Source organism: Tachyglossus aculeatus, assembly GCF_015852505.1.
Source record: "Tachyglossus aculeatus isolate mTacAcu1 chromosome 12 unlocalized genomic scaffold, mTacAcu1.pri SUPER_6_unloc_1, whole genome shotgun sequence".
Taxonomy (NCBI): domain Eukaryota; kingdom Metazoa; phylum Chordata; class Mammalia; order Monotremata; family Tachyglossidae; genus Tachyglossus; species Tachyglossus aculeatus.
In genome coordinates this window covers 21,985,822-21,998,103 of record NW_024044828.1, presented here as the reverse complement: position 1 = coordinate 21,998,103, position 12,282 = coordinate 21,985,822, and the positions used below count along the sequence as shown (strand labels likewise).

Sequence of the window (12,282 nt, the reverse complement as noted above, 5' to 3'; positions counted from 1 at the left end):
TTAGGATCTAGCTGCAGAGGTGGACCTTACAGCAAATCACAGGTGGAAGAATAAAGGTATGCACAAAAGTGCTAAAGGGAGGGGAGGGATGTGTATACCTAAGTCTAATGGGGGGGGGGGGGGCGGAGAGAGGAGGGAGAGGGAGAGAGAAAGAGAGAGCGAGAGAGAGGACGGACCCAAGGGTTTAGGTGATGCAGAAGTGCTGAAAATGCAGGAGGGGGGAGACAGGATGGGGCCATGATAGATTATCAGGGAAGCCCTCCTGGAGGAGATGGGGTTTGGGAAAGGTTTTGAAGACGGTCAGTCAGATGTGAAGGGAGAAGGAGCTCCAGGGAGGAGCAAAGAGAATAAATTCTGCGACCTAGTGGATAGAGCCCAGGCCCGGAAGTCCGGTTCTGGTCACGTCTCCCCACTCCTGGAGAACCTCCAGAGGTGGCCCATTGACCTCCGCATGACACATGGGCACTCCTCACCGGCGGCTTTAGGGCACTCAATCACCTCACCCTCTCCTACTTCACCTCCCTCCTCTTTCGCTAGAACCCGGCCCACACGCTTCACTCTGTACCTCAATCTCATCTATCCCACCACCGACTCCCCCGGTCCCGGAACTTCCTCCGCCTCCCTATCCCACAGACCACCGCTCTCACCACCTCCGAAGTCTTTCTGAAATCCCGCTTCCTCCAGGAAGCCTTCCCTGCCTAACCTGTCACCTTCCCACAGAACTGCTATCTACGCCCTTCGAGGTCACCATCTAAGCACTTGGGGATGACTCCCATCTGACATCCCACAGACATCCCACTCTGTGTTCCCTCTACGACTCTTTCCCCTGCTAGACTGCAAGCTCCTTGAAGGCAAGGGTGGTGCCTACTACGTGGTCCTCTCCCCAGCGCTCAGTACAGTGCTCTGCACACAGTAGACTGTAAGCTCCTTGAGGGCAAGGAACGTGTCTACTAACTCTAACTCGGGAAGCAGTGTGGCCTTGTGGATACAGCCAGGGAGCCAGAGGACCAAGGCTCTAATTCCAGCTCTGCCGCTTGTCTGCTGTGCGACCCGCAAGTCGCTTAACTCCTCTGTGCCTCAGTTTCCCCACCTGCAAAAATGACGATCCGATACTACTTAGACAGTGAGCCCCGTGGGGGACGGGAACCGTATTCGACCTGATTAAAGTGCATCGACCCCAGGCTTAATGCGGTGCTTGACATGACACACAAGTGAAGCAGCAAAGCTCGGCGGAAAGAACACAGGCTCGGGAGTCAGAGGTTATGGGTTCTAATCCCAGCTCCACCGCCTGCCAGCTGTGTGACTTTGGGCAAGTCACTTCACTTCTGTGGGCCTCAGTTCCCTCATCTGGAAAATGGGGATGAAGGCTGTGAGCCCCCCACGGGGCAACAGGATCACCTTGTAACATCCCCAGCGCTTAGAACAGTGTTTTGCACATTGTAAGCGCTTAATAAATGCTATTATTATTACTATTACTATAATCCCTCCAGCGTTTAGAACAGTGCTTTGCACATAGTAAGCGCTTAATAAATGCTATTATTATTACTATTACTGTAACCCCTCCAGCATTTAGAACAGTGCTTCACACATAGTAAGTGCTTAACAAATACCATCATTAACAAATACCATCACCACTATTATTATTATTATAGTCAGCACTTAAATACCACGACACCCCCCCCCCCACCCCAACTCTAATGGACTCTCCCCAGCGCTCAGTGAGGTGCTCTGCGTGCAGTTGGCTGTAAGCTCCTGGAGGTCAGGAGTCGTGTCTTCTGCCGCTGTCCTCTCCCAAGTGCTTAGCGCAGTGCTGTGCACACAGAACAGGAGCTGGACCAAGCTAAGCGGGTAGTACATGGCTCAATGGAAAGAGCCCGGGCTTTGGAGTCAGAGGTCACGGGTTCAAATCCCAGCTCTGCCAATTCTCAGCTGTGTGACTTTGGGCAAATCACTTAACTTCCCTGTGCCTCAGTTCCCTCATTTGTAAAATGGGGATGAAGACTGTGAGCCCCCCGTGGGACAACCTGATCACCTTGTATCCCCCCAGCGCTTAGAACATTCATTCATTCAATCGTATTTATTGAGCGCTTACTGTGTGCAGAGCACTGGACTAAGCGTTTGGGAAGTCCAAGTTGGCAACACATAGAGATGGTCCCTACCCAACAGTGGGCTCACAGTCTAGAAGGGGGAGACAGAGAACAAAACAAAACTTATTAACAAAATAAAATAAATAGAACAAACATGTACAAATAAAATAAATAAATTGAGTAATAAATATGTACAAACATATAAACATATATACAGATGCTGTGGGGAGGGGAAGGAGGTAAGGCCGGGGGGACGGGGGCTCAGTCTAGGAAGGCCTCCTGGAGGAGGTGAGCTCTCAGTAGGGCTCTGGAGGGAGGAAAAGGTCAGGACAGGTTTGTTGTCTGTCTCCCCCTTCTAGACTGTGAGCCCTCTGTTGGGTAGGGACCGTCTCTAGATGTTGCCAACTTGGACTTCCCAAGGGCTTAGTCCAGTGCTCTGCACACAGTAAGCGCTCAATAAATACGATTGATTGGTTGATTCTCTGGGCTTCAGTTCCCTCATCTGTCAAACGGGGGCTAAGACTGTGAGCCCCACGTGGGACAACCTGATCACCTTGGATCGTAATAATACTAATAACGGTATTTGTTAAGCGCTTACTATGTGCAAAGCACCGTTCTAAGCGCTGATCTTCCCCAGCGCTTAGATGGCATTTATTAAACTCTTACTATGTGCAAAGCGCCGTTCTAAGCGCTGGGGAGGTTACAGAGTGATCAGGTTGTCCCACGGGGGGCTCACAGTCTTCATCCCCATTTTACAGATGAGGGAACTGAGGCACAGAGAAAAGTGAAGTGACTTGCCCAAAGTCACACAGCTGACACTCGGCGGGGACGGGATTTGAACCCATGACCTCTGACTCCAAAGCCCGGGCTCTTTCCCCCGGGCCTGGAATGCCCTCCCTCTGCCCCTCCGCCAAGCTAGCTCTCTTCCTCCCTTCAAGGCCCTGCTGAGAGCTCACCTCCTCCAGGAGGCCTTCCCAGACTGAGCTCCTTCCTTCCTCTCCCCCTCTCCATCCCATCTTACCTCCTTCCCTTCCCCACAGCACCTGTATATATGTATATATGGTTGTACATATTTATTACTCTATTTATTTATTTATTTATTTTACTTGTACATTTCTATCCTACTTATTTTATTTTGTTGGTATGTTTGGTTCTGTTCTCTGTCTCCCCCATTTAGACCGTGAGCCCAGTGTTGGGTAGGGACTGTCTCTATGTGTTGCCAATTTGTACTTCCCAAGCGCTTAGTACAGTGCTCTGCACATAGTAAGCGCTCAATAAATACGATTGATTGATTGATTTCCCCCTGAGCCGCGCTGCTTCTCTTAGAACAGTGCTTGGCTCATAGTGAGCGCTTAACCCATACCATCATCATCATCATTATTATTATCATTATTATTCTAGTAGTGGTAGGACGTAGTGCGCGCCCCCCATCCCTCACCTGGGTCACGAACTCGGCGTTGATCTGCGACACGGTGGGGGCCACCACCTTCTTGGGCTGCGGCGGGGCTGCCATGGCGACGGGGGGGGAGGCCCGGGAAGGACCGCTGACCCCTGACCTCTGACCCCTGACCTCCGCGGACCAGGCGCCGGGCGCACGCGCTCCGGGGCCCCTCGCGCGCACGCGCGCACGCGCACTCGCGCCCCTGCCCGGCGGAAGGGACAACGAGAGGCCGGAAGTCCGCGCCGCCGGCCAGAGCGGACCCACCCGCCCTCCTCCTGCCCCACCGCCCCCTGCCGGCCGGGCCGCGCTAACCGCCAGCGCTCTCGACGTCCCGCTCTCCCGGGGAGCGGGGAAGAGGGCAGAAATCAATCAATCAGTCAATCAATCAATCAATCAATCAATCAATCAAGTTGGCAACATAGAGAGACGGTCCCTACCCCACAGCGGGCTCACAGTCTAGTTATGTTGCCAACTTGGACTTCCCAAACGCTCAGTACGGTGCCCTGCACACAGTAAGCGCTCAATCAATACGATTGATCGATTGATAGAAGGGGGAGACAGACAACAAAACATATTAACAAAAGAAAATAAATAGAATAAATATGTACAAGTAAACTAGAGTAACAAATACGTACAAACATATATAATAATGGCATTTGTTAAGCGCTTACTACGTGCAGAGCACTGTTCTAAGCGCTGGGGAGGATACAAGGTGATGAGGTAGTCCAGGGGCTCACAGTCTTCATCCCCATTTTACAGATGAGGGAACTGAGGCTCAGAGAAGTGAAGTGACTTGCCCAAGGTCACACAGCAGATATGTGGCGGAGCCGGGATTCGAACCCATGACCTCCGACTCCAAAGCCCGGGCTCTTTCCGCTGAGCCACGCTGCTTCTTATATGTATATATACATATATACAGGTGCTGGTAAGGCTGGGGGGATGGGGCGGGACGGGATGCCCACTGTGGGATATTTATTGAGCGCTTACTGTGTGCAGAGCACTGTACTAAGCGCCTGGGAAGTACAAGTTGGCAACATAGAGAGACAGTTAAGCGCTTTCGCTCCTCTGGGGAGCAGGGAAGAGGGCAGAAACCCAGAATAATAATAACAATGAGGGTATTTAAGCGCTTTCACTACCCCGGTGAGCATGGAAGGGGGCAGAAACCCAGAATAATAATAATAATAATGAGGGTACTTTTTAAGGGCTTTCAAAAACCCATAATAATGATAATAATGAGGGTATTTAGGGGAGCAGGGAAGAGGGCAGAAACCCAGAATAATAGTAATAATAATGAGGGTACTTGTTAAGCGCTTTCAGAAACCCATAATAATAATAATAATAATAATAATGAGGGTATTTGTTAAGCGCTTTCGCTCCCCTGGGGAGCAGGGAAGAGGGCAGAAACCCAGAATAATAATAATAATAATGAAGGTATTTAGGGGAGCAGGGAAGAGGGCAGAAACCCAGAATAATAATAATAATGAGGGTATTTGTTAAGCACTTTCACTCTCCTGGGGAGCAGGGAACAGGGCAGAAACCCAGAGTAATAATAATAATGAGGGTATTTGTTAAGCGCTTTCGCTCTCTTGGGGAGCAGGAAACAGGGCAGAAACCCAGAATAATAATAATGAGGGTATTTGTTAAGCGCTTTCACTCTCCTGGGGAGCAGGGAAGAGGGCAGAAACCCAGGATAATAATAACAATGAGGGTATTTGTTAAGTGCTTACGCTCTCCTGGGGAGTAGGGAAGAGGGCAGAAACCTAGAATAATAATAATAATGAGGGTATTTGTTAAGCGCTTTCGCTCTCCTGGGGAGCAGGGAAGAGGGCAGAAACCCAGAATAATAATAATAATGAGGGTATTTGTTAAGCGCTTACTATGTGCCAGTCACTGTTGTAAGCGCGGGGGTAGATACGTGAGGCTGATAGTCTTAATTACAGATGAGGGAACTGAGGCGCGGAGAAGCAAAGTGACTCGCCCAAAGTCACCCAGCTGACAAGTGGCTGAGCCAGGATTAGAACTCACAACCTGTGACTCCCAAAACCCGGGCTCTTTCCACTAAGCCACGCTGCAAATGGGGCATCGGAGGGGAGCAGGCCACCAGACAGGGGCCGGCCCGCCCCGGACCCCAGTTTCCCCATCTGGCGGATCCTTCTTGTCCATCCATGGCCTTGCCTGAGGGACTGCTTTTCTTTTTTAAAATAACAATAATTATGGTACTTGTTAAGCGCTGTTCTAAGCGCTGGGGTTCCACCTCCTCCCCCCGGCCCAACTTTAGACTGTGAGCTCAGTGTGGGCAGGGATTGTCTCTCTTCATTGCTGTACTGTATTTCCCCAAGCCCTTGGTACAGTGCTCTGCAAACAGTAAACGCTCAATAAAAACGATTAGCGTGAATGAATGAATGAATACAAGTTCATCAGGTTGGACGCAGTCCCTTGTCCCACATGGGGCTCGCACTCGTCCCCATTTTACAGATGAGGTAACTGAGGCACAGGAAAGTGACGGCAGACAGGTGGCGGAGCCCGGATTAGGACCCGTGTCCTTCCAACTCCCAGACCTGAGCTCTGTCCACTTAAGCCACTATGCTTCTCATGGCATTTTTACAGCACTTACTGTGTGCCAAGCACTGTACTGAGCGCTTCTTGTTAGGGTAGGGGGTCCAGCCTCGTCCTGGGACGAAGAGCAGGAGTGCTGAAAGTGGGCGCCTCCACCCCGGCGCCCTCCGGGTGTGCGGGGAAGGGACGGCATTTTATTTTGTTAGTATGTTTGGTTTTGTTCTCCGTCTCCCCCTTTTAGACTGTGAGACCACTGTTGGGTCGGGACTGTCTCTAGATGTTGCCAATTTGTACTTCCAAGCGCTTAGTACAGTGCTCTGCACATAGTAAGCGCTCAATAAATACGATTGATGATGATGATGATGATGCAGAGCACAGGGTGAGTCCGGGCTACTCCGGTTCGAGTGAACGGCGGCTCGGGACGGATTCCCCGCTCTCCGGTTTGGCCCACGAATCGGGCTTCCTGACGTCGCCTCGGGTCCCACGACCTGTGGGCCTGAACAAACCGAGGGGCTTCATCCCTAACTGATGAGGTTCGATAATTCCTCTACAATTGTAGCCGAAAACCGTCGCGACCCCCAGTACGTCCTTTGCCCCCCGAGTGGGAGGATGGGCCCCAAGCGCAACCTGTACCTCGGTAAAGGTACACGTCACATTTGCTCTGCACCCAGGGGACAGATGGCCTTCAGTTGGCATTCGCTAAATACCGACGATGGGGAGGACGGAGGAGACCCATCCTAGAAAACGTGTTTAAGTAAAGATGAGGTGAAAAACGGGTTAGAGAGTGAAAGCAGAAAAGAGGTGAACCGAAGAGAGCGGACCGCTCCGGTGACTGGATCTGCGGGCGGCCGAATCGAAGACACGATAAAAAGACGGATCCCGCTCTCTTCATATTCACCAGCTTTATTCTTTTTCAGAAGCAAAAAACAAAGGACTCAGCAACCCCTACCGGTTCTAACATGCAGCAGTGCGGACCGTTAGTTTTGACAGCTAATGTTTCCTCTTTTGAAAAATCCGATTTGAGGCGGCCGACCCCCTCCGCCCCCCCCCGCCCCCGTAAGGTTCCCCCACGGCCTGCTCGGTAAAGGTACACGAGAAATAAACGGTCGGTTACAGGTACTTCACAGACCTCTATGGCACACACCGTGGACAACATCTGCTACCGAGTTCCGCCTCCCGGGAGGAAAAGACTTGAGGGAGAGGGAGGAGCTGGAAAGGGCTTCAGGCCAACGAACAGCCTCAAATACGCAGCACAGAAACCGGAGCCTCGATTTTCTCGGCCGCAGGGACGAGGCCCGGGGGCCGGTTCGCTGGCGTCGCCCCCGGGACACGGCACCCCGGCTCGTGTGGGGGCCCGGAGTCGGGATCCCCCTTTAAAAGCGGCAAATCAACATCGACAGTCTTTTACACGGAGTCCAGCCCGGCACCCCGGGGGAGAAGCCCGCGGGGCCGCCGGAGCCGGGCCAGCCCGGCTCAGAGTTGGGCACAGTGGAAGGGGCCTCTGGGAAGGCCTGCGCCGACCGCTCCGTCCCCAAGGAAAACCCAGAGGCACGCCACCCCTCTGGCCCCTTCCCGGACGATGTCCGCCGGCCCGCAGCGGGCGGGCGATGTAGGACACGCTGCTTTGCCGCGCCGGCCCCCCACGCGATGCGCTCGCAGAGGCCACCCGGGGCCCGTCCTGTGCCCCTGGCCGCCGCACCGCCCGCTTCCCCGCAGAGCAGTTGGATACCGCCACCATCTGAGGTTCTCCGCCACACTTCACCATATCCCGCTTCCTTTGGTACCCCCCACCCCGGGCTCTAACCACCCCCGGGGTTGGACCGGGCGGCCGGGGGCCTCAGAACGACAGCGGGACGGATGGCGCGGACAGGTCAGCTCACAGCGGCAGGCGGTTCCGGCTCCTCCCGGCCACCCGCGCTCTTGGGGGCGACGGGGAAGGGAAGCCGGGCCGACGAGGTCCACGGAGAGGGTCTGTTGTTGGGTCCCCCAGTCCGAAGCGGGAAGGAGATGGGGGGGGGGCACACACAAAGACAGCATTTTGGGGGGGCGGGGAAGGGGAGGGAGTCTGAATCAGCCCCGAAGGCCGGGGCCCCGGCCGCCAGCTCGCCGGGGGTAGGGATCCCGCCTCTGAACTCACCCGGGCTCCCTTCCGCGCTCGGTACGGTGAACGCTCCGCGCCCAGAAGGCGCTCCCTAGACTCCAATGATCGCGAGCCTCCTGAGGACGGGAACCACTGGGAATAACTCTTTCGGGTCTTCTGAAGCACCAAGTACAGCGCCCGGCACCCCACGGGTGCTCGGTCCACGCCGTCGACTGTGAGCCCCGGGAGAGTCGGGATCGTGCCGGCCGAGGCCGGTGGGCCGTCCCGAGGGCTCAATGCTTTGCTCTGCCCGCGGCGGGCACGCGGTCAATACTGTCGATGGTCGGGCACCTATGAGGAACCATCCAGCGCCCCAGACGGAGGGCGGAGGGTGTGGGGCAGTGGCGAGCGCTCCGGCCGCCCGCCCCGAGACCCGCGGGGGTCGGGTTGCCTTTGGACAGTGACATGCCTCAACGTGGCTGACTTTCAAAAACCCGTGGGATCGTGGAGTTCCCGAAGCGCCCCCCGAACCCCACCCCCCGAGCCGGGGGACACTAGTGCTGGGGCAGCCGCGGTTCCTGGGGCACGGGGGGGGTTAGGGGAGGGGAGGGAGGGCGGTCGGAGGGGCAGAGACGCCGGCTACGACGCAGACCGGCCCCCTGCCCCGGCCCGGGGACGGCCGGTCCCGCCCGGGGCGGCGCGGGGGAGAGGAGGGGCCGGTCACAGCAGGGGGTCCCCGTGGGGCCGGGGCCGGTCCTTCAGGTGGGTCAGCTGGTGGCGCTTCCAGTGGGGCGCCTGGCGGAAGGTCTTGCCGCAGGAGGAGCACTCGAACGGCTTCTGGCCGGCGTGAATGAGGTAATGGCGCTCCAGCTTGGACGGGGACTTGAAGCTCTTGGCGCAGACGCTGCACTGGTACACCCTGACCCCCTCGAGCCCCCGGGGCCCGGCCCCCGCCCCCCGCCTCGGGCCCCTGGCCCGGCCTCGGGGAGGCGGCGGCGGCGGCGGCGGCGGCGGCCCGCCGCGAGGGGCCCGGCAGAACCGGGCGGCGGGCGGGGCCCTCGCCGCCGTGCGCCAGGCGGCAGGCGGGGCTGTCGCACGTCCGCCTCTCCGCGTGGGTCAGCTGGTGCCGCTTCAGGTGGGCGGACTGGCGGAAGGACTTCCCGCACAGGGCGCAGGCGAAGGGCTTCTGGCCCGTGTGGATCAGGTAGTGGCGCTGCAGCTTGGAGGTGGAGGGGAAGGCCTTCTCGCAGCGGTCGCACTGGCAGGCCCGGGCGCGGCCGTGGGGGTCCACGGGCGGCGCCGCCACCGTCCAGGGGATCACGTCCAGGCCGTCCAGGGGCGGGGCCGCCGGCGGGCCGGGGTCCGGCGGCGTCGGTCCCTCCCCGCCCGCCCCCGCCCCCGGGCCGGGCCCGGGGCTCGAGACCGCCGGCGGCGGCGGCGGCGGCGGCGGCGGCCGGGGCCAGGAGAAGGGCAGGACCACGGGCCTCTTCCTCCTCTTGCCGCCGAGGGGCCGGCGGGGCCCGAGCCTGGCGCCGTGCAGGTTCTTGAACGCCTTGGGCGAGGCGGCCGGGTCGGGCTCCCCGGGGGGCGCGGCCGCGGGGCCGCCGTCCCACGGGGGGCCCGTCTTCGGCCTCCGCCGCTCCGCCCGCAGGGCGTCCGGCGCCTTCTCCCCCGCCCGCCGGCGCCGGGCCCGGCCCCGGCCCCGGGCGCCGGCCCCGAGGCCGCGGCCCCCTCCCCGCCGGCCGGCCGCAGCGGTGCCCGCGCAGGGCCGGCTCCGACTCGAACGACTGCTCGCAGCCGGGGCACTGGAAGGGGACGATGTAGACGGAGTGGGCGTCCGGGGGCTCGCCGGCGGGCGGGGGCCGGGGGCGTCCCCGGCCGGCCCGGGCCCCCAGCGGGCCGGCCCGGGCCCCCAGCGGGCCGGCCGGCTGCAGGGCCCGGCTCCTGGCGTGGACCTGCCGGTGCTTCAGCAGCTTGCCCTGCACCTTGAAGCCCTTGTGGCAGAGGCCGCAGCGGAAGGGCCGCTCCTCCGTGTGGGTCAGCTGGTGGATCTTCAGGTGGGTGGCCTGGCGGAACGCCTTAGCGCACAGGGGGCAGGCGAAGGGCTTCTGCCCGCTGTGGATCAGCTGGTGCCGCTCCAGCTTGGAGCGGGACGGGAACACCTTGCTGCAGGTGTCGCAGCCGTGGGGCCTCCTCCTCCGCCGGGCCGGGCAGCAGGCGTGGCGGCGGTCGGGCAGGGCGCAGGGGGCGCAGGGGGCGCAGGGGGCGCAGGGGGCGCAGGGCGGGAGCCAGCGCTCCTCCGGGGCCCCCCGCCGGCCCGCCGCGCAGCCCCCCGCGCAGCCCGCCGGGTCCGCGGGGCCCTGGCAGGTCCCGCCGTGCAGCTGCTGGTGCTTCAGGAAGGCGGCCGGGCTGCGGAAGAGCCGCTGGCACACGCCGCACTTGTGGGGCAGCTTGTGGGTCAGCTGGTGCCGCTCCAGGTGCACGAGCTGGCGGAAGGTCTTGCGGCACACGTGGCACTCGAAGGGCTTCTGGCCCGTGTGGATCAGGTAGTGGCGGGCCAGCTTCGACGGCGTCTCGAAGTGCTTCAGGCAGATGTTGCAGATGTAGGGCCTCTTGCGCGGCAGCCTCGCCGCCCCGACGCCGGCCTGCAGCTGCAGCATGTCCGCGGCCGGCGGGCGGCCGCCCCGTCCGGTCCCGTCCCCTCCGGTCCGCCTCAGCTGCCCGCCGACTCCCTCCGCTCCATTCCTTCCTAGGCGTTAAGAGGAGGAGGAGGAGGAGGAGAAGGAGGAGGAGGAGGCCGTGCCCACCGTCCTGGCAAAGCCGTCGTGGGGCTCCGCCGCCCCCGCGAGCCTGCCGGCTCCGCCCGGGCGTTGCCCCTTCATCCAAGCGCTTATTCCAGTGCTCTGCACACTGTAAGCGCTCAATAGATACGATAGACCGTGAGCCCACCGTCGCGGAGGGACCGTCTCTAGATGTTGCCAACTTGTCCTTCCCAGGCCCTTAGTCCAGTGCTCCGCACACAGTAAGTGCCCAATAAATACGACAGACTGTGAGCCTACCGTTGGGCAGGGCCTGCCTCTACATGTTGCCAACTTGGACTTCCCAAGCGCTTAGTCCACTGCTCCGCACACAGTAAGCGCTCAATAAATACGATAGACTGTGACAAGCCCACCGTTGGGTAGGGCCCGTCTCTAGATGTTGCCAACTTGTCCTTTCCAAGCGTTTAGTCCAGTGCTCCGCACACAGTAAGCGCTCAATAAATATGATAGACTGTGGGCCCACTGGTCTCTCGATGTTACCAACTTGGACTTCCGAGGCGTTTAGTCCAGTGCTCCGCACACAGTAAGCGCTCAATAAATACGATAGACTGTGAGCCCACTGTTGGGTAGGGCCTGTCTCTAAATGTTGCCAAATTGGACTTCCCAGGCGTTTAGTGCAGTGCTCCGCACACAGCAAGCGCTCAATAAATACGATAGACTGTGGGCCCACTGTTGGGTAGGGCCTGTCTCTAAATGTTGCCAAATTGGACTTCCCAGGCGCTTAGTGCAGTGCTCCGCACACAGTAAGCGCTCAATAAATACGATAGACTGTGGGCCCACTGTTGGATAGGGCCTGTCTCTAAATGTTGCCAAATTGGACTTCCCAGGCGCTTAGTCCAGTGCTCCGCACATAGTAAGCGCTCAATAAATACGATAAACTGTGACAAGCCCACTGTTGGGTAGGGCCTGTCTCTATATGATGTTGCCAACTTGTCCTTCCCAAGCGCTTAGTACAGTGCTCCGCACGCAGTAAGCGCTCAATCAATACGATTGAACGAATGAACGAATGGATGGAATGAATGGCGAGGGCGCGCTGGGCGTCTTCCCGGCTGTGAGGCCGCCGTCGGGTGGGCGCCGGCTCGAGCTGCTGCCGGCTCGGACTTCCCAAGCGCTTAGTCCAGTGCCCTCCGCACTCCGCAGGGAGCGCTCAGTAAGTAGGACTGGATGGGCGGATGGATGGACGGATGGATGGGCGGATGGATGGATGAGGGAAGGAATGACGGCGTCCTCAGGGAAGGATGGACTGTGAGGGACGGACGGCCTGAGGGAGAGAGGCCGCGGCGGCAGCCCGGGCCCCGG

General features: G+C 59.0%; 2 protein-coding genes across 6 annotated transcripts in view; both read right to left on the bottom strand.

Annotated features, from left to right (window-relative positions):
* Positions 1–3,658, bottom strand: part of AQR (aquarius intron-binding spliceosomal factor) — a 29,583-nt gene extending 25,925 nt beyond the window's left edge. For all 5 annotated transcript variants that reach the window (XM_038741245.1, XM_038741249.1, XM_038741246.1 and 2 more), the window contains exon 1: positions 3,526–3,658. In XM_038741245.1, the coding sequence (XP_038597173.1) occupies positions 3,526–3,600 (75 nt within the window). In that variant the 5' untranslated portion in view covers positions 3,601–3,658. The remainder of the gene's footprint in view (positions 1–3,525) is intronic.
* Positions 3,659–8,759: 5,101 nt separating this feature from the next.
* ZNF770 (zinc finger protein 770) lies at positions 8,760–11,121 on the bottom strand. The gene is given in 4 exon segments (XM_038741094.1): positions 8,760–9,134; positions 9,184–9,542; positions 9,642–9,867; positions 9,869–11,121. Coding segments are annotated over 4 exon segments (1,791 nt in total). The 5' UTR covers positions 10,825–11,121; the 3' UTR covers positions 8,760–8,884.
* Between the last annotated feature and the right edge of the window lie 1,161 nt (positions 11,122–12,282).